This window comes from Leptonychotes weddellii, chromosome 1 (assembly GCF_054177405.1).
Source record: "Leptonychotes weddellii isolate Sample4059 chromosome 1, ASM5417740v2, whole genome shotgun sequence".
In the NCBI taxonomy this organism is placed as follows: Eukaryota; Metazoa; Chordata; class Mammalia; order Carnivora; family Phocidae; genus Leptonychotes; species Leptonychotes weddellii.
Window position 1 is genome coordinate 2,962,095 of NC_138369.1, and position 21,208 is coordinate 2,983,302.

Here is a 21,208-nt window from a genome sequence, read left to right on the forward strand (position 1 = left end):
CCACCCTCCGTCTCCAGAACATTCCATCTCCCCACACGGAGACTCTGTCCCCATGAAGCACGGACTCCCCACCCCCTGCCCCAGCCCTGGCTCCCACCGTCTCCTCTCTGTCTCTGTGGACGGGACTCCTCTGGGACCTCCTGGGAGTGGGGTCCTGCGGGATGTGTCCCTCTGGGTCTGGCTTCTCTCACTGAGCATGGTGTCCTCGGGGTCCCTCCACGTCGTGGCAGGTGTCAGGGTCCCTTCCTTTCTAAGGCCGAGTGATATTCCAGCGCGTGGGTAGACCGCATCGTGTTTGTCCGTGCACCTGTTGGGGGACGCTGGCTGGCTTGCACCTCTGCTGTGACCTCCCAGGCACGGGACTTCTGGGTCATAAGGTCCGTCTGTGCTCAGCTTTCTGCGGAACGGCTAAACCAGGCCTGTCTTTTTTCGATCCTCCTGCCCTGAGCAGGATGAGTGACCTAGATGGGTCGCCGCCTGCTCGGTGTCCTCTGGCCACCGCCCATACCTCCTGGGAACGGGCTGTCTGTGCCTCCCTCTGGACAGTCCCCTTGGAGTCTGCCTGTTACTCTCACGCGCTCTCCTGGGCTCTCGGTCCTGGTTACCTTGTCTCGGGGCTTGGCCCTCACGGTCCCCTCAGCCTTGAGTACCTTCCCGCACAGTGCTCCTGCAGGGGTCCCCTGCGGCCCCTGTGGCGAATGACCACAGACCTGGTGGCTCTGAACAACACCGATTTCTTCTCTCAAAGTTCTGGAGGGCAGAGGCCAAAAATGAGTCTTTCGGGGCTCAGCACAGGTGTGGGCAGGGCCGGTTCCTTCCAGAGGCTCCTAGGCTCCCCAGTTTCTGGAGGTGCTGCGTCACTGGCCCAGCACACCGTTGCAGACTGTGCCCCCATGGTCACATGGGCTTCTCTGAGGGTCAGACCTCCCTCTGTCCCTCTCACATGGTGGGCTTCCTGCGTAACTTAGGGTATTGTTCCATCTCAGGGCCCTTAATCCCATCTGTGTGAAGTCCCTTGAGCCACGTGAGGTGACATGCACAAGTTCCGGGATTCAGAGGCAGCATCTTGGGGGCCATGACCTAGCCGGCTGCGTGTCCTCCAGGTCACCTCCTCCAGAGAGCGCTGCCTGACCGCTGGCATTCCAGGGACCCCCCCCCCGGCTCCCTGCTGTCCTCCCCCCAGCACTGCCGTGACGTTTCTGTCCCCACCTGTCTCATCTTCGGTCTCCCCCGCTGGCCTCCACCCTCCAAGTGGGCCAGGTTTCTTCTGTTTTACCCGCCGATGGGCCCCCACGCCCAGGCCTCACGCAGCCGCGCTTGGCACCGGTGTACTGAGGGAAGAGCCACTGATAAGCCCACTCTCGACTCGGAGCCGGGTGTGCTCTGGGCCGCGGGTGCCCCTCGGCGTGACTCTGGGCATGGCCCGCCTCTCTGGGCTTCTGTTTTCTTGTCCTCACGTGGGGCAAGAGCTGCCTCCGGCCCCCAGGTGGGGGCGCCGGTTCTGACCCTGTCGGAGGAGGTCCGGTCCACTCTCACGCACTCTCCTCCAGTTCCAGAAGTTCCTGAGTAAGGTGGAGGAGGCGTTCCAGTGCATCTGCTGCCAGGAGCTGGTGTTTCGTCCCATCACGACTGTGTGCCAGCATAACGTGTGCAAGGTGAGAGGGGCGGCTGTGGGCCGGGGGCGGGGGGTGCTCAGAGGACACTGTCCTCCCCCTCCCGTGCCCCTGCCAGGCTGCAGAGTAAAATGCAGCACCTGGGCCACCCTGCCCACCTCTCTGTGACTTTAAGGCACACTGGCCCTCCGCCTGTCCCTCCAGCAGGCCATAGCCTACCTGCCTTAGGAGTATTCTCTGGTTCTCCCTCCCCTGGAACGTTTTCTCCCAGGCTCCTAGGTGGCTGGGGATCCAGGGCAGGAGAGGATAGGTGGCGGTCTCAGCCTGAGGTCTGATTATAACAAATGTTGATTGAGCATGCTGTGGACTGGGACGGAGAGGTGTGAGGTGCTTGGCTCCTAGAGGAGCAGGAGGGAGGGTTTCCTAGCGGAGGTGACATCTCAGGTGGGCAGAATGGCGTTTGCAGAAGCCTGGACAGGCGGGCAGGGCGGAGCAGCTGGGGCCTGTAGGGGACGAGGGCTGGGAGGTGGGCCTGGAGGGTGGTCAATCAGGAGGGCTGGACTGGAAGAGAGACTGGGGGTGGGGGGGCGACATGGGGTGGCCAAGGTCTCCTCTGCAGTCGTGCTGACGCTGGGGTGGGTCAGTCTCTGTGGGCAGTGAGCTCTCCCTGCCAGGATCACCCCCAGTCGTGATAGCTGCAGAGGTTCCCGACACCACCTACGTCCCCTGGAGGCAGAATTGCGCAGTTGGGCGCGCTGGTGAGCAGGAATGGCTGTTTTGCGGTGTCTTCTAGTTAGAGTCGCTCAGTAGGAACTTATGGGCAGTGCAGGCAAGCAGTTGTGGTGGAAGGGACTGTCCCTGCCTCCCGGCCACCCTTGCTCTCTGAGCTACTGGCTCCCTTTCTTGCCTTGGGGTCATCTCGGTTCAGGCTCCTGTGTTAGCTGTCCCACCAGGGGAGGGCCTCCAAGACCATCAAGCAGTGTGGCAGGTCAGGCCCTTCCCTTTCCTGTCCTCGGGCCCTGCTGCCCTGCCATGCGGTCCGCTAAGTCCCCTTGGCAGTGTGGCCCGGGAGAGAAGCCCTGCGCGCCCCAAGCAGAGGCTCAGCCCCTCCCAGTCGTGTGGCCTTGGAAAGCCATCCAGGCCCTCTGAGCCCCCGTTGCCTTGGTGCAGAGGAGTGGGGGCAACACCCTCCCGGCCAGCTTCTGGGCCAGCACGCAGGCAGAGACGGGACAGACGGCGGGGCCGGCGGGTCAGGCCTTAGAGCTGCGGCGGGTTGTGGGGAGGCTGCTTCGGAGCGTCTCAGCAGAGCCAGTGCGGGTGCTGGGGAAGGGGCTGTGCGTTTGGTTTGTCGCTGGTCGCTGCAGGAACCGCAGCCTCTGAACCGTCCTAGGAAAATGGTTTTGGCCTACGTATCCCAACACCTGACTTTGTTTTTACTCTATTAAAAAACTTATTGTAGTGAAATACCTACAAAGTGAAAATTGCCATCGTAACCATTTTCAGTGCACAGCTCCACGGCATGAAGCCCACTCACTCGGTCCTGCAGCCACCCCCACCCTCTGTCTCCAGAACTTTCCATCTCCCCACATGGAGACTCTGTCCCCATGAAGCACGGACTCCCTACCCCCTGCCCCAGCCCTGGCTCCCACCCTCTCCTCTGTCTTTCTGGACGGGACCCTCTGGGGACCTCCTGGGAGTGGGGTCCTGTGGGATGTGCCCTTCTGGGTCTGGCTCCTCTCACTGAGCCTGGTGTCCTTGGGGTCCCTCCACGTCATGGCAGGTGTCAGGATGTCCTCCTCGCCCCCTTTCTTTTTAAGTAGGCTCCATTCCCAGTGTGGAGCCCAATATTGGGCTTGAACTCAAAATCCTGAGATCAAGACCTGAGCTGAGACCAAGAGTCTGATGCTTAACTGACTGAACCACCCAGGCACCCTTTCCCTTTCTTTTTATGGCTGAATAACATTCCAGTGCGCGGATGGACATTTGGGGTGTTTCCATCTTTCGGCTTTTGTGAATAATGCAGCAGTCCAGAACCTGATTTTTGAATGTGGACCTGAATCTTAGTTGTGTTGAGTAGAAAGAACTGCCTTCGGTCTCTGGAATCAAGGCTGTAGATGATTGAAAAAGGATTGAGGAGTTTTACAAATGGGAGCAGAAGCCACAGCCTGTGTCCAGTGGCTGGATGTGCGGTGGCATCGGCAGGCTTTCCACCTTGTTGACCTTTACCCCCTCACCCGCTTGCCTGATGCCATCCTTCAGGTGTGTGCACATGCAGGTGGCGTCTTCCCTGTTTCTGCGAGTGGGAAGCTGGCTGTCCAGGGCTTGTCTGCCTCTTAGCTCTGTTCCCACCTGGCTTGCTTCTGCAACTCTCATGCAGAATGGTGTATGAACCCAGAAGTCTGGCTCGGGGCCAGAGATCCTGCCTTCCTTTCGCCCTTTCTTCTCAGCACGTATTTGTTGAACGTGTGTGTGTCAGGGTCCTGTGCTCGGTGCTGGCGGGGTCAGCAAGACCTCTCCAAGTGGCAGGCAATGTCTGGCCTGCTTCACACAAGGACGTTAGTACAAGGCGATTCCAGAAGGTGGAAGGTGCTGTTTTAAGACAAGTAGGGTGAGGGCTGCTTCTGATATTCTAGGGTCATCAGGGAAGGGTCCTCTGAGGAGGTGACTTGAGCCGAGGCATGAGTGACAGGAGAGCCAGAGGACAAACCCGTTAGGTGGCATGAGCCACAAGTGCCAAGGCCTGGAGGCCAGAATGGGCTTGGAGCCTTTGGGGAGCCCCAGGGAGGCCAGCCTAGAGGTAGAAAGTGAGACCGAGGGTCAGGGACCCTGTGAGAAGTTGGTGATTGTTGCTCACGCCCTGCTGGGGGATCGTGGGGTCGGTGGTTGTTGCTCACCCCGCGCCCAGGGGACATGGGTGGCTGGCTGGGACGGTGCTTCTCACTTAGCCCTCTCTTGCAGGACTGCCTGGACAGATCCTTCAGGGCCCAGGTGTTCAGCTGCCCAGCCTGCCGCTACGACCTGGGCCGGAGCTATGCCATGCAGGTGAACCAGCCGCTGCAGGCCATCCTCAACCAGCTCTTCCCCGGCTACGGCAGCGGGCGGTGATCCTCAAGCACTTCTCGCCGGCAGTTTTTAAAAAACATGTCACAGGGGTCTCTGCCCCCTTTTGTTTTTAGTGGGTTTAACTTAAACATGTAGTTTTTCCTGCACTCCCTAAACAGCCTTGTCTTCCTGGTTTTGTTTTGTTTTTTTTTAACCTATAAATTTTCAGGAGTTTGTATTATGCTCAAAGAAAGTTGGACTTCTCTGTGTTTTTATTTTGGTTTTAAAAAAAATACCAAGCCTGCAGTTTATCAGCAAAAGACAAATTTTTTCTGAAGATGGAATTAAAAACGCCTTGGCGCAAAGGCTGCTTGTGTTCCCAGCGCCAAGTTCCCAGAAGTTCCCGCCGCCGCCGAGCAACAAGGCGCCCGGCTGCCTGGAACCGTCTCTTCAAGGTGTGTGGCTTGGGCCCCCGAAGTTGAAAGCGAGCGCATCTCCCTGATGGCGTTTTGCCGCCTAAAAGCCAGCAAGGTGGTGCCTGGTGGTGGCCCGGGTGGGCCTGGCCCTGCTGTCGCCCACTGGGAAGGTGGCGAGAAGAGAAGTCCCGGCCGGCCGGTTTAAACACCTGTCCCGAAGCCATGCCCCCCAGTCCGCTTTCGTGTTGCAGTTATGCACGCAGAGCCCTCTGCCCGGGTGCGTGGGGGGCTGCTGCCGCCACCGGACTGCTCTGCGCGTGGCTGGGCGTGTGGCCAAGGGCCGGCCCACCTGCAGCACCATGGAAGCACACGTTCGAAGCCATGTTCAAGTGCCTTGGGGTCTTTCTTTTGTTGTAAACACGAGGCTCTCTTTTAGCACTGAATTGTTGAAAACGCCAGCCAGATTTTAAAACTGGGGCTAGCCAGTTCTTCCTGATACTGGGTGAGTGTTTGGGCGTGATTTCATTTCTGTGGATCCTTTCAATTGAATTGTCAGCTCACCAACTGAGAATTTTAAGAGGGGAATTTTTTTTTTTAAGTACTTTTTTGAATGAAATTTTTTTGTAGTTATTGTATATGTACCAAGAAAGCTATAACTTAGGGTTTGGTTGTGTTTTTGTTTTTTGTTTTTTTGTTTTTTCTTTTTTTGGTTTTGTATTTTTTTGGAATGATTTGTTGATTTTTTTTTTTCTAACTTTACCAAAGTTTGCAGCTTTTACCTCAATAGAACAGGAATATTTTAAATCCCATAACTGCAGACAAACTGGAGCGATACTGTTTTAAAAGTTTTTCTTTTCTCCTTACTAGGTTTGTTAATGTATTAGGAAGAAACAACAAAATCCTGTGTAGGCTCTTTCTAAAAAGTTCAGTATTCTTTGTCCAGATTTTAGATTCTCAGAATAAATGCCTTTTACAGATGATCGGGTTGTGTCTTCTGTTTGTGAGGTGTTTTGTGGTCCGCCAGCCGGGCACCTCAGTTCCTCTTCTCCAAAGCCTGGGGACATGGACCCGGCAGGCGGCATCAGTCCTGCTCGGAGGACAGGACAGGTCGAAGACAGAGTGACGGGCCGTGGCCCTAAGCGCCACTCAGGAGGCGTCAGGCTTTGACCTTAGCAGGGTCCACAAACCCGAGCCAAGGGGCCAAATCCAGCCTTCCAGCTTGGAACCAGGGGTCACTTAATGCTCGCCAAGGTGAGTGGCACTGTTCCCCATTTATATTTGAGGAAACAGACAGCTATGATCTCCATTAGGAGATGGGCCTGAATCAGCAACCAGGAGTCACATGATCCCGGAGAGGTCTCTGTAGGCCTGGGGATGTTTGGGCACCAAGGGGGCGAGGGTCCTGACAACCTGAAATGCTGGCTCCGCAGAGCTCAGAGGCCAAGGAGAAGGCAGGTTTAACGGTCGACTCCAGGGAAGGGAGCAGCTACGCTCTGCAGAGGCCATTATTCACATCGACCTATTGCCTGCACCTTTTATTGATGGTTAAGTAATGATGTGGGCAGATCTGATTTGGTAACAAGGAAAAAGTTCTGTCTCTCTGGGTCCTTTCAAATGTGTCAAGTGTGCCCTTGAACGCATGCTGGGGGCAGGGTGGTGGGGGCTGCTTCGTGGGGTGGACAAGAATGTTCTAGGTCTGCTGATGGCTGCACACATACTGGGATGTACCGAAATGCTTTGAGTTGTACACTTCTTGAGTGGGTCAGTTGTACGGTAGATGAATTATGTCTCAAAGAAATGTCAAGTGTGAGTGTGAAATAAAAACAGGAATGATGCCCAGCTCTGAGGAGCAGAGGAAATGCCACGAACGTCCCCAGGCGGGCCCTACCCCGGGAACGGAACACATGGGGGTGGGTTCCTTGTTGAGATTGTGGGCTTTTTGGATGTTTCTCTCATTTGGAAAGTTAAGAACAATGTCATTGTTAAAAATTAGCAAAACTCAGACCTGGAATTGCTATGCAAAAAAATCACAATATTAGGCATGTTTGTTTCCTGGTAGGGTTGGGTTGGGTTTGGTTTTTATTGTTCTATAACAGCTTTATTGAAATGCACTTCACATTGCCCTAAAGTTCACCCATTTAAAGCGTACAGTTAACTGGTTTTTAGTACGTTCAGAGTTGAGCAACCATCGCCTCTAGTTACAGAACATTCTCATTACCCTAGAAAGAAACCCCGTCACCATCAGCAGTCCTCCCCCACCCGTACCCCCAGGCCCCGCACCTTCAAGCCCCCTTCCTGTCCATGGATGAGCCTGTTCTGGACGTTTCATGCACACGGAATCACACACTGTGTGGCCTTCCGTGTCTGGTTCCCTCCCTGAGCTTGTCCATGTTTTACTCCTTTAAAGGCTGAATAATATTCCATTATATGGATTAACCACCTTTTTATTTATTTCTTTTAAAGATTTTATTTATTTGAGAGCACAGGAGCAGAGCAGGGAGGAGCAGATGGAGAGGGAGAAGCAGACTTCCCGCTGAGCAGGGAGCCCAATGCGGGGCTCGATCCCAGGGTCCTGGGATCGTGACCCGAGCCGAAGGCAGACACGCAGCCGACTGAGCCACCCAGGCACTCCTGGATTAACCGCCTTTTTAAATCCACCTCGTTGACTTTTTAATGTAAAGTGTGTTCCTTCTTTTCCTCCACTCCAGGTTATAAAATTGGTTCACATCGTCAGGCTTTATTTACACTTGCTGTGCACCTGTATGTATGGGTACCACAGTGTTCGACCTCAACAGAGCCCTCCAATATAGTTTTGACTCCTAGCCATCTTGCAGTTGAGACACAGGGAGGTTAAGTGACTTACCCAAAGACGTGGCAAAGCCAGGGCACATACATAGGTGTATATGAATTTAAACACAAAGTGAGGACAGTGCTGTATATTATACTGCCTTATCCCGGTTTTCTATTCATTTCAGTTCATTTTATAAGTGACCACCTTGTCTAGCACCTTAGTAAACAAACGTGAGCTGTGGTCTGGTGTGTGCATGTTTGTGTGTTTGTGTTCAAAAATGGGAAACCTACTACATGTATGTCTAGTGATGCATACTTGAAGCGAAATGGAATGTCAGAATTCCTCCTCCTGGGGAGCCTGGGGGGCTCAGTTGGTTGAGCGAGACTCTTGGTTTCGGCTCAGGTCGTGAGAGTGAGCCCCGCGTTGGGCTCGGCGTGGGAGTCTGCTTGAGAGATTCTCTCTCCCCCTCTGCCCCTCCTGCCATTCATTCTCCGCCCCCCCCCCCCCCATAAACCAATAAATAAAATCTTAAAGTGAGCCGGCCCTGGGCTGCTCGAGGCTTGTTCAGGGAGAGGTACAGCAAGGCTCCCAGTCCAGCCTTTCATGAGATTCGCACCTGTCTGCAAAGACCTGAAGAAAACCCAGGTGATTTATCCCCCGGAGAATTTGCCCATTTGAGAATTCTGTGTCCTTCCTACTTCGCATAGGACCCTTTTTTTAATTAAATGGCAGCGCTTGTACTTTTTTCCCCTAACAATCTTATTATGCAAACTTTCAAACAGAAAAGTTGAATTGTATGGTGAACCCTCAACTACACCCTCTGTCTGGATTCTTGTACAATTGTTAATGTTCAATTTTTACATAATAGATGGCATTAAAAAAAAGTCTCCCCAGACAAAATAAGTTGACAACCTATTTAGGTGCTCCAATTAAAAAATTTTTTTATTTTTTGAGTCTGTGTCATCCAAATACCTGGAACTCACTGTCTTACAGGAGAACAGAAGTCCTGTGTGTATTTTTTGGGGTGGGGGAACCTCCATTTTTGCACCTTGGATACTGTGTTACCAAAATCCAGTGCCATTTGTCTCTCCCACTGCTTAGGGAGTTCCTTGGGGGCACATGTTCTTTCCCATTTTTTATTTTATTTTATTTTATTTATTTATTTGACAGAATAGCGAGAGCAGGAACACAAGCAGGGGGAGTGGGAGAGGGAGAAGCAGGCTTCCCGCGGAGCAGGGAGCCCGATGTGGGACTCGATTCCAGGACCCTGGAATCATGACCCGAGCGGAAGGCAGACGCTTAACGACTGAGCCATCCAGGCGCCCTGTTCTTTCCCATTTTCAAAGTTTAATTTTAACTACATGAGGAGTCTGTGAATATGGTCCCAGGAGAAAGGACAATCTCCCTGAACAGATTCAAGTCCCCACAGACTACCCTTTTTTTTTTTTTTTTTAAAGATTTTATTTATTTACTTGACAGAGACACAGTGAGAGGGAACACAAGCAGGGGGAGCGGGGGAGGGAGAAGCCTACCCTTCCTACCCGCGTGGATCTCTCCTCTCTCAAGATTTCCTTTTCTCCCTTCCACGGTGACCTTTCTCTGCATTGCCTCGGATGCGGATGCGTGCTCTTGGAGACCACACGACTCGGGTCTCGGTGTGTCTTCCCCATATCGTAGGTTACTGGACACCGAATTGTGGACCATTCTGCAGCTTGCTCACGAATGTGTGTAGGGGATCATTCCAGGACAGTGTTTGGAGACCGCCGTCTTGTTAAACTGCTACACAGTTCGAAGTGCTGTGGAGTGCCCCGTGCCACAGATTAGCTGGCCAGGCCCCTGTAGATGGGTGTGTAGAGCAACACCTTTGGCGCTGAAGGCGTGAGCTCCGGGGGGTTACTCGGGGTGCCTGACCTCCCGGGGTGATACAGTGTGGATAACACAAATATGATTGGGAAACGCCCTGCTGCCGATTCACACGACTGCCCGCTACCCGGGGCGCACCCCAATCTTGCCTACTGCACAAGTGGTAATAACGAAGACAGTGGTGAACCCACTCGGGTGAAGCCACCTGCTCAAACCCTTTCTGTGTGGCGTCCCACTCTTTCTTGCAACATCCCTTGGGGAGGGGCCGGTGGGGTCGGCTGTGTGTGTGTGTGTGTTACCATCATATCCACTTCACAGGGGAAACTGAGGCCCAGCGAGGTTCCAGTGAGGTGTGGGGCCCAGCTGAGCTTGGAACCTTGGTGTTAGGGACTACCTCGTGTTAGGAAACTCGGGGGAGCGCACCCAACTACCCGGTGGGCCTTGCCGGTTTGCAAAGTTTTGTTGACTGTGATGGGAATGAATTTGGCTTTTTGGGGGGGCAGAGGAGGGACGCTTGCTGCGTGACTTTTTATTTCTCCAGTTCTTAGTTCTCCTGTTTTGCAAAAGGGGTTGCACCAGAGCTGTTTCCCACGTCAGGACTTAATGAACTGAGGAACTCTGCGACCAAGTTCCGGCCACGGGTCTCGAACCCCTTCCGCGTGCCTCCAGGGCCTGGTGCTGATGTTGTGCTGGGTCTCACGTACTCAGTTGCAGCCTGATAACCGGGGCGGGGCCCGGGCCCTGATTGGCATTCGCGTCAGCCAGTCCGCGCCTCGGGCTCACCCCGTAAGCCAATGCTCACTTGCCCCCGTGCGGTCGTTGGGCGGTCCCCGAGGCGCCCTTGTCAATCCGAGGCCCAGCCACCGTCGGGTTGGTAGCGGCTCCCTTGGCTGGCGTGCGCCGCTTCCAATGAAAACGGAGCCGGTCAGCGGGCACGTGGGTGGGCGCCGGCGTGTCCCGACCGGTTAGCCAATGGGGAGGCGAGGCCAGCGCCTGCGCCCCCTCCCAATCGAGGCGCGCGGGGGGCGGGCCGTGAGATGTTGATGGGCCCGGTGGAGGGGAGGGGCGGAGCTGTCAGCGACAGCCAATGGGCGCGCGGGCGTGGGCTCGGGGGCCAATGGCAGCCAGGGCGGAGCTGGCGCGCGGCCTCATAAGCCCCGCCCGGGGCGCTCGCGGAGGGCTCGGCCGCCAGCGACCGAGCGGGGCCCGGCCCGAGCGGGGCCTGGGGGTGCGACGCCGAGGGCGGGGGAGCGCGCGCCGCTGCTCCGGACCGGGCCGCGCGCGCCGCCTCAGGTGAGCCCGCGGGGAGGCGGCCGCCGCGTCCGAGCTCGGGCCCCGCCGCCGCCACCGCCGCCGCCGCCGCCGCCGCCGCAGTCGCCGCCGCCCCCGCGCCGCGCCCCGGGCTGCGGGCGGGCGCCCGGGACTCGAGGCCCAGGCCTCGGGCGCGGCCTGTTGGGGCCGCGGCCGCCGCGCTTTGTCCCGGCCCGCGAGGCGGTTGGGGGCGTTAACCGCCTGGCCCGGGGGTGCCCGCCGGGCCTCGGGCGGGGGCGGCGCGGCCGGACAATGGCGGGGCCGGGGGCGGGAGGCGGGGGCGTCCGGCCCCGGGCCGGGGGCGCGCGCGGGGGCTGGGCCGGGGCGTCCCCGCCGGCCCTGCACAAAAGATGACAGCGTGGGTGGCCCGGCCCGGCCGGCCCTGCCTGGCTGGGCCCTTCTCTTTTATTATTCACAACAATCCTGATAATTAAAAAAAAAAAAAAAAAAAGAAGAGAGAGGCAGAGACAGAGAGCTCGCGAGCGCGAGGGAACGGGCGATCCCAGGCCCCGGCCAGCCCCCGCCTGCGTTTCCGCCCCCGGCGGGGTCACCGGGGCGCTGCCCGGCGGCGGCCCCCCGACACGGCCATCGCTGCACCCCACCCCCGCCCTGAGACAGCCCGCCGCGCCGTCGCGGCTTCCCAACTCGCTTCCTATCTGCGAGCCCCCTAAAATAAGCGTGCAGTCTGGATCTTTTTTATTATTATTATTAAAAAACGTATCCACTTGGTATGCACCTCGCAGCTGCCAGACGCGTTCCCTGAGTGCCTCCCCCTTCGAGCCCCATCGCCATCTCAAAGACCCCCTTCTCTGTAGGAATAGATGGTGGAGTCGCTCCCGCAGCGACCCCGGTGGGAGCTTGGGGGGACGGATTCATTTTGCAAGGGACCTGCCCCGCAACGTGCAGGGGCCCGAGTCTGCGCCCAGTGGGCGCGATGACACCAGGTGGAATGGGGTGCCTGTCCACCTGAGCACGGTGGGAGGTTTTGCAGGAGATTGTTCTCCCCCTGGGGGCGGGGGAGGCGTGGACTGCTCTTTGGTGGCGTCCCATCTGTTTGGTTGGGGGGAGGATGCTTTTGTTTTAATAATTCAGGTGCACCTGGGGAACTGTTTCCCGAGTTATGAAACTAGTGAGAAGGTGGTTCTGTTCAGTGCAATCCAGTGATCCTACAACATGTAAAAGAGTGTGTTCTTGTCCATGTGTTTCTGTCAGCTGCATTTATTCAGCAAGTTCCTTTGGGCCCCACTGGGTGCTGGCTGTGTCTTGGGGTCGGAGGATACTGGGATGCATTCAAGGCTTGGGTGCCCTGCCCCACCCCTCTGCCTCAACAGCTATTTATGTGGTTGTCCCCAGGCCGGAGAAAGCCCTAAAACGGGCTCATTAGATGACTCTATGTGCTTTTATCTCCGCCATCCGAGAGCTAATGACTCCCCTAATTCTCAAATAATAGCTTCCTTATGAGGCTTCGGGAGGGTTTGTCAACTCGCCGGTCAGCCTTTTCTCGCCACCTCTGCAAGAGCTGTGGACGGCCTCTCCCGTCTTTGCAGCTTGTTTTTTGGAAACTTGAAGGACAGAGTGTGAAAGTCGTGGAGTCAACTTGTGATTATCTGAGTCGAGGGTTTCTGAAACTCGCTGGCCCTCTTTCCGTGTTTCTGATTGGATGCTTGGCAAATCTTGGTGTTCCTCCATTTGTGCCGGGACACCACACCGGTCAGGCTGCCCTGCCCTGGGGGACGTCACTGCTGGGGAGCACGGGGGTGGCCGAGGTGTGGTTGCCCAGATGCGCCCAGGTGTTGCGGCACGTGCATGCGGGTCCTGTGTCAGTCGCTGCCTGTGCGTGTGTGTGCACACTCATGTGAGTGTGTAGCTGTTGAGACTTGAAATATATACAGGTCCCAGAACAATTGGTTTTCTCCCATTTTCTGATCCTTTCCTCGTTGGGGGTGGGCTGCTAAGGAGATGTGAAATACTGGCGCTGAAAGGTAGTGCTGATTGGTCCTTTAGGACCCCGCCCGGCCTTTGTTGTACTTTTCCTCAGTCCCTGTGCCATCCTGCAGGAGCCTTCTGGGGTGGTCGGCCCCCTCCCCCCAGCCCCACCCTGCCAAGCCCCTTTCCCCCCGCCCTGGCCGCTCTGTCTGTGCTTGATCCCGCATTTCGCCGCCTGGGCCTCTGCTGGTTTCTTGCCCCTGCCCTCGGGCGCCCCACCCCCTTCCCCTGGAGGGGCTCTGCCATCTGTTCCTGCCTTCTATCTGACACCTGTGAGAAGGCAGCGGGGGGGTGGGGGGGGTTGGGGAGGGTGGGGGGGGCGGTGGAGCACTGGGACAGGTTATAGAGAATTCCTAACTTGAGGAGGCCTCGGTTCTAGTGGGGGAAGGGAGAGGTGGGGGTCCTGGGGTGTGAAGCCCATCATCCGCAGGGACTGGTTCAGGGAATGGGCAGGGACACGGGATGGGTGGTGATGGGCTGAGGCGCTGGCAAATGAGCCTTTGCCTTTGTGGCTTTCTTCCTGCGATGTGGAAGTGTGGTGTGGGGGGGGTCAGAGCTGTGTGACCTTGGGCCAGTCACTTGCTCAGGAACAAAGTTGGGGGGTCGCTAAACCTTCCCAAGTTGGGGGGCGGGGTGGAGAGCGAATGAACTACTTGCAGAGGGCATGACTGTGTAGGGCCCCACAGACCTGCTCGGTCACCACCGTGCCTCACCCACAGCCTCAGCCGGCCAGGGTTCCTGGCTCTGCTCCAGAGACTTGCCCCGTGGCTACTCCGTGGGGCCTCTGTGCCCCAGCTCTTTCCTGCCCCGCCCTGGTGCCTCTGCTCTGGCTGAGGATGCTGGGCAGCAGAGGACAGGGCCGAACCTGGACTCCGTTCTGACCTGCTGTTCTTGGCCGTGTCCCTGGGTTCCTGTCCTCTCTGTTCCCCAGACAGGCTTCCAAGTGTGAGGGACCCGGGTTCAAATCCTCCTCTGGAGCAGGTCACTTCCTTTCTCTGGGCCTCTGATTCCTCATCTGTAAAATGGGTGTAATGAGAACCCATGCTAGGTCATTGTGGGGGATCAAAGGGGATGAGAAGCACTGAATGCTTTGTGTGGCACCAGAGGCTCGGGCTGGACTGGGTTGATTACTGGTGCGTGGCATCTGCTTCTGTCAGGGGCTCCCTCTGCCTGTCCACATTCGATCGGATTGTCCTCCGGGGGACCGTAGTGCGCACTTGGGGGGCTGAGCAGCATCCCTGGCCCTGCCCACTTGATGCCCAGAGCACCCCCAGTGTGAGAACCGCAGATGTCCTCAGACATTGCCGAGTGTCCCCTGGGGGACACAGTTGCCCCTGAGGGAGATCCTGTCACTTAACCTTTAACCCTGCAGCAGTCTGATACTTGGCTACGACCCCGCTCTGCCTCAAGTTCTGGTCCCCTTTGTCCCCTTCCTCCCCTCTGTCCTTGAATAGGGAGGGGCTTGTGTTTGCAAACGGTGTCTGGCCAAACTCAGTCTGGCTGTCCAGGTCCTTCCCGGCTGTCGTTCTGCCTCTCCCCGGCCCTTCCCAGCCCGCAGCTTCCCCTCCCGGAGAGGGGTGCATCCACAGACTTGCCCGTGCCACCTGATGGGCATGGCTCAGGGCTCTTCCGGGGCTGTCCTCACCCGGAGCCTGTGCGGGTGCCCTGCCCAGGCTGGCTTCCACCTGTCACCATACACCCCCCCCCCGCCCGGGTCACCATACCTCTTCCTGTCACTTTGCTTAACAGTTCTCTTTAAGTTGACTTTGAGGTGACTCACTTTAATCTTGCCTCCTCCTGAATAGTAATGTCCATGAAGTCGCGGGGCTGTTCTCACGCTGGTTGCAGACATTTTTATCCAGTGAACTGGATTTAACTCTGATATTACAAAAAACAGGTTTGGGTCACCGCAGTAGTAAGGCCCGAGAGGATTGATGAATTGATTTTGTTGTTGGATGAGTTGGTTTCTGAGTTTCCTCCGTGCTTTGACTTGGCCTATTCTGGGAGCGGTTTGTTGGTTAGATAAGGTGTCCCCACTGGTCTGTCACTTTTCACTCCTGCTTCCTCAAGGAGCTTTTAGAAACTTGAAAAGTGGTCTGCCTCTACTCAGAACCCTCCAGTAGCTTCCTGTTGTTCCTGGAAAAAATTCGAGACCCCTTCCCGTAGCCTCCCTGCTCTGTCCTCTGTGGTCTGTCCTTTCTCCTTGCCCTACCGCCCCCCCCTCCTGTGCCTGCTCCCTCATTCGTAACCAGCTTCCCCGCCCTGCCTCAGGGCCTTTGCACTTGCTCTTCCCTCACTCTTCTAGCCAGCTGGCTCCTTGTCATTCACATCTCAGCTCAGAGGCCATCCCTGGCCACACTGCCTAAACTCACCCTTCCAGCCACCCTCTCTCCCCATCCTGCCTTTTCTTTGCATTCAGCACTACTGTAAACACACACATTAATCTGTTTATGTATCTATTGTCTGTCTCATCCAGGAGAATAGAAACTCTTTCTGTAAAGGGTCAGAGAGTCAGTAGTTCTGGCTTTGCAGGCCAGTCTGTCCCAACTACTCTGCTCTGCCATTACGGCACAAAACTATGGGAATGAGTGAGTGTGCTTGTTTTTCAGTAAAACTATTCGTGGTCACAGAATTGTAAATTTCACATACTTTTCACCTGTGATGAACTGGTTTTCTTTCTTTGATTTTTTTTTTTCTCACCCAAACATTAAAAAAGGTCAAAACCACTCTTAGCTCAGAGGCTGTACAAAAACAGGTGGTGGGCTGGGTTTGAGCTGTGGGCAGTAGTCTGGGAACACCTACCACCAGGGTGTGAGGTCCGTGCTGGAGGAGTGACGTCTCCGCTGGCTGCTGCGTGTCTCCCCAGCACCTGGGGCAGTTCCTGGCACGCGGTGGGTGTTCAGTCAACACTCCTTTGCTGAATGAATTTCCAGCTTTCTTACATCAAAGCAGTTAGAGTCCTGCTCTGATTTAAAAAAAAAAAGGGTCCCGGGTTGTTTCAAGGGAAATGCAAGAAAATGTTATGACGCTGTCCACCCAAATAACCCCAAAATGAAGGAGGAATAAAAAGTAGCTGTGAACAGGGGCAGATAACTTCGCTGTCTGCGATGCCTGAGCCTGACTTTTTCATACCCCTCCCTTGCGTACCGCACCCCAGAAGGTTGGGAAGAAATATTCTCAGAAGATGGGGAAGGAGTCTTCTTGGCCTGAGGAGTTTTGTTTTGGCCTGGCAGAGGCTGAGGGTTTAAAAGGAAGACGAGTTTCCCAATCATTTTGTTTTGTAAGCATCTGACCCATCATCCTCTTTACCAACACCTGCGCCCTCGTTGGGAGGGGCGGCCGAGTCCTGCAAGGTGGTTTTTATAGTCACCCGCCAGCTGGGTCTCCACAGGGACACTCAGAAGAGGTGGCTTCCGTGGGTGTGAACGCTGAGCTTTGTGGGGTGCGTGGACGACAAGGTGACTGTCAGATGGCACGTGGCGGGCCCAGGAGTGTGCCCGGTCACACTTGCTCCGTCTTGCTCGTCCATTGCTACCGCGACCGTGGCAGGAGGACAGCGGCCGACGTGGGATTTCCGAGCCAACGACATAGTGTCGTAGATTTGGTACCTTCCCAGGAACGTTTTGACTTGTCAAGAAAGCATACTGTTCATTTGCGGGCACGCCTTTAGTTGATTGAAATAAACACTCTGGAGAGGGTTCCAAATTTGCCTGTCCTTTTTGGACTCTGTCTTTCTGTGCCCCTCCATCTCTCCCTCCCTCCTTTCCTTCCCTTCCCTCGCTTCTCACCCCACCTCCGGGGTCCCAGCAAGTGCACACGGGCACTGGTGGGCGCCGGAGGCATCGACGGACCCTGTGTGCGGAGCTGTCTTTGCTTACGGGCGGCCCTGCTTTTGCTGTCCTGTCGCTCTGGGCTGTGACTCTTGGGGCTGGAGGCCTCGAGTGGGTTTGTTCAGTGGACAGAGAGTGAGTAGTCAGGAAGCAGGCCGCCGAGGGCCACCATGCCCCCTGAGTGGGTCTCCCGGTACAGAGCAGAGCAATAACTAACGTAGGATTTGGCCCTGTTTGCTGACACATGATCACAGTTACATTTCTCAGATGAGCCTGTACAGCGAGCTGCGAAGGGGTGATCTCTAGCTGGGGCGCTCCAGATTTTCTCCCAAATGATGGCACCTTCTGGGCAGGGAGGGGCAGAGGTGGGCCCGCCTGCCTGGTTTCGCGGCTGCTCGCCCCGGTCTCCAGGGAGAGAAGGTGGAGAGAGAGGATTTGTGTCTGATGAGCTGGCAGTGCGTCTGGAGCTGTGCTCTGTGCAGAAGAAGCCAGGGGATGGGTCCCTGAGGCCTCCTTTGACCAAGAGCCAGCCTGAAGCCACCAGCAGGCACAGTGATGGCCTGATGACGGGGGTGGCAGGGATCCCCGGACCGCAAGTGGGGTGGGAATGGGCTGCACGCCCCAGCGTTTCTGGGCAGCCCAGACAACGGCCCGGGAGCTGGCTGGGGTGGTCTCCTCTTGGGCACCCCGAAGGAGTGAGGGGGACCCTGGCTGGGCAGCCGGACTGGGAGATTCCGTCGTTTTGCTGCCGGCCCCTTCAAATGCCCACTGTTCCCCCACTGTCTCCTTTAAAATCCCATCTATCAGGAAGAGTTGGCCCTCAGCACAGTGGGCCTCCCATCTGAGGTCGGCGGGTTGCATGGATCTGATTATCATAGTCACGAGTTGAGAGACTTGCTTGTGTCTAGCTTGCATGTGAGTAAAGCCCCTGGAATTTAAACTCTTGATTCGCTGCATTATTCCAACTCAGTCTCCCCAAGGAAGAGTAGGGAGTCAGGAGAGAAGGCTGGTTCAGTGACACTCCTCTGGGAGAGAAGGCGTCCTGTTGCGCTCTCTTCCGGGGCTGCAGCGCGTGGAAGCCAGAGAATGGTCTTGGCCGCGCCCGCGTCCTTGTGTCCCGCTTGCACCAAAGGCGGCCCAGAGCCTCGACTCCCAGGCAGTGGTGTTCGTTGGGAAACTGGCCGCTCTGCGCTTGGGGCGCCTCTCGCTGGGCCCCGCCCAAGGAAGGCTGGGTGGTTGGACAGGTGGGTGCAGGGAGCTTGCTCACCGCTGAGACCTGCATGCGGTGGGCACAGGCAGAGTGGGCAGGGCAGCCTCCGCAGACGCCCAGGCCGTGTGGCCCGCCAGCCTCAAGGCAAACGTGCAGAATCAAGAATCACAGAAGGCTCCTCACACGTGGCCCTTGGCCTGCTGACCCGTGGCTCATCTCCGTGATCCGGGCCAGGCCATGGCTTCATCGTGGACACACGGCCATGGGAGCCCTGGGAGGGCATCTGCCAGTATCTGTTGAGGGTGACAGTTGTTGTCAACCCTGCTTGTGTCTCGCCAGGTGCTGGTGGTGGCCGGATGAGCAGCACCTCCTGCCTGCAGGGGCCATGGCCCACGGTGGAAGGCAGAGGGGCTGGGGGCCCAGAGGGGAGCGGGGGAGCAGAGGTGCCAAGATACATAGAAACTGGGCCGGTGGAAGCACAGGGCAAGGGAAGCGTCTTAGCTTGGGTGGCGGCCAGGAGATGATAGAAGAGTCACCACTTGAGCTGAGCCTTGTCATCATGGGCGATGATGAGCTGGCAGGCGGCGGAAGAGGGGAAGTTGTAGGGCGTGCTCGGGGCTGTGGCCTGGGGGACCTGTGTGAAGAGCACAGGGGAGGCAGGGAAGCCCGCCTGTCTCTTGGGTGTCTTCCCCGCCCCCTCCAGCCAGGCTCCGGGGGGTTAAGGGGAGAGGGGGCCCTCAGGGATCCCAGAGTCTAAGACCAGAGCTGTTCAGGTCACCGGGGAGAGCCACAGACAGCTGCCCAAAGACTGGCTCCGGTAGGATGACCAGACCCTGAATTTTCTAGAGTAGCTCTTCGTAAAGTCCTCCTGCCCTGTTGTTGTTGTTTTATATGTATATTTTCAAAGTAAACCCTGCACCCAATATGGGGCTTGAACTCATGACCCCAAGACCAAGAGTTGCATGTTCTACTGACTGAGCCAGCTAGGTGCCCCTTAAAAAAAAAAATATATATATATATATATATATGTACATATAAATATATATAATTATATAATTATAAATATAAACATATAGTTAAGATCTTATTTGACAGAGTTAGAGAGAGAGCACAAGCAGGGGGCAGCAGGCAGAGGGAAAGGGAGAAGCAGGCTCCCCACTGAACAAGGAGCCCGATGTAGGGCTCGATCCCAGGACCTGGGATCATGACCCAAGCTGAAGGCAGATACTTAACTGACTGAGCCACCCAGTTGTCCCTCATATTTTTATTGAGATATTCACATATCAGAACATTCACCCTTTTCAGTAGACAATTCAGTGGACAATTCGTTGTTTTTTAGAACATTTATAGATCTGTGCAACCATCACAACTCTCAAATTCCAGAACATTCTAGGACCTCAGAAGGAAACAACATACCCATTAAATAGTCACTCTCCCCCGCCCCCCACTCCTGGCACTCACAACCCCCCCTCCTATCTATGTATGGGCCTGTTCTAGACATTCCACGTAAATGGACTCACACTGTGTGGCCTTCTGTGTCTGGTTCCCTCCCTGAGCATCTGTGTGGGGAGGCTGGGCCTGTGGGTGTGGGGATGGGTTCTGAAGATGAGGGAGGGCTGGAACGTCAGGCATGATGACCCAGCTCACCTGCGGGAGGTGCTCAGGCTGCCCTTTGCGTGCCCAGTTCTGGATTCCTGTATTCAGCGGTGAGTCCTCACCTGCCTGCCCTCTTCTTGCTCCAGCCCAGGCTGGCCCAGTGGCTTCCCTGTGGGACCTCTCCGTGCAGAGCAGGGCCTCTGAGTGTCTGTTCCATGGAGCAGCGTGGCCCTGGCCCCTATGGCTCTGGCTTATCTATTTCCTGTGTCCTGTAGGTTCACCTCCTGGTCGGTAGGCCTGGGGCCTCCCTGCCCGGAGTCTGCCAGGGCTTAGGCCAGAAAGGGGTGTCCTGGTTCCTGCTGGCCTGGTTGGCCGTTCATTTTCTAAGCCTGAGTGGGCCTCCCTGAGAGCTTCATGTGGCTCGGGAGAAGCCCTTCTCATGCCCTCCTTTCTGTGAGACCCCCCCCCGCACCGCCAACACACACAGTCTGGCCAAAGCTTTTAAAGTGAGCTGCCTCCTTTGGGCCACTTTCCTTTCCTGGTCCTCCTGGCCTCAGCCTTACGGGGTTGTGAGTTGTCTCTTAGAAGGCAGCGACTGGGTAGCTAAGTGTCCCCTTAGCCCTTATGGGGCCCCATGAAGCCCACTAGCCCGTGAGTTGCAAGTGGGCCTCGGTTCCTGCCTGGGTATTCCCCCACCCCCCCGAGTTAGAGAGGTAAGTGGCTGCCCCTTTGTCCTCCAGGGGTGGTGGCATCACCACCCTGGGCGATTCAGAAATGCAGCGGGGCTCTCCAGGGAGGGGGAGGGCCTCGAGGGGCGTGGGTTCACAGCAGCACGCAGCCGGACAGCCCCACCTCCTCCTGAGTGCCTGGCTGGCACCTTCCCTGTGGGGACAGTGACGCCCGCCCGCGTGTGTGTGCCCTTCCGGCCCCCTGGCAGAGGCTACCTGTGAGCCGGGGTGTCCCGAGCTCATGGGAGGATGCCCTGCAGGTACATGCGTGAACGCTCCCCGAATGTCCAGTGACAGAGTTGGTCCCCGCCTCACGCCATATACAAAAACGGACTCCCAAAGCCTCAGTGAGCTAAATGTGAGACGTGAAAACACGTCTTTCCCAAGGCAGCGCCGTCCAGTAAAGACGCAAAGCAGGCCCCTGTGTAAGTGCAGTTTCTCTAGTAGCCACATTGGAAGGTAAAAGGGAACAGATGAAATTGATTTGACTAACGTATTTTTATTGAACCTCATATACCCAAAGTGTTAACTTTTTTTTTTTTTAAGATTTTATTTATTTCACAGAGAGACAGCAAGAGAGGGAACACAAGCAGGGGGAGTGGGAGAGGGAGAAGCAGGCTTCCCGCCGAGCAGGGAGCCCGATGCGGGGCTTGATCCCAGGACCCCGGGACCATGACCCGAGCCGAAGGCAGACGCTTCACGACTGAGCCACCCAGGCACCCCAAAATGTTAACGTTTTAACACGTGATCACTATAAAAATAGTTACCGTGTTATTTTACGCTCCTTTGTGTTTTGTTTTGTTCCGTTGGTCCTGAGGCTTC

General features: G+C 56.3%; 2 protein-coding genes across 2 annotated transcripts in view; both read left to right on the forward strand.

The window, feature by feature from the left end:
* The window catches only part of UHRF1 (ubiquitin like with PHD and ring finger domains 1), a 29,968-nt gene extending 23,917 nt beyond the window's left edge, over positions 1 to 6,051 (forward strand). Inside the window, exons 16-17 of the mRNA XM_081803015.1 lie at positions 1,551 to 1,655; positions 4,572 to 6,051. Of these exons, the coding sequence (XP_081659141.1) occupies positions 1,551 to 1,655; positions 4,572 to 4,718 (252 nt within the window). The 3' untranslated portion in view covers positions 4,719 to 6,051. The remainder of the gene's footprint in view (positions 1 to 1,550; positions 1,656 to 4,571) is intronic.
* Positions 6,052 to 10,893: 4,842 nt separating this feature from the next.
* KDM4B (lysine demethylase 4B) overlaps positions 10,894 to 21,208 on the forward strand; it is a 132,122-nt gene continuing 121,807 nt past the window's right edge. The window contains 1 exon segment of the mRNA XM_081803684.1: positions 10,894 to 11,018. The gene's annotated coding sequence lies outside the window, so the exon portion shown is untranslated.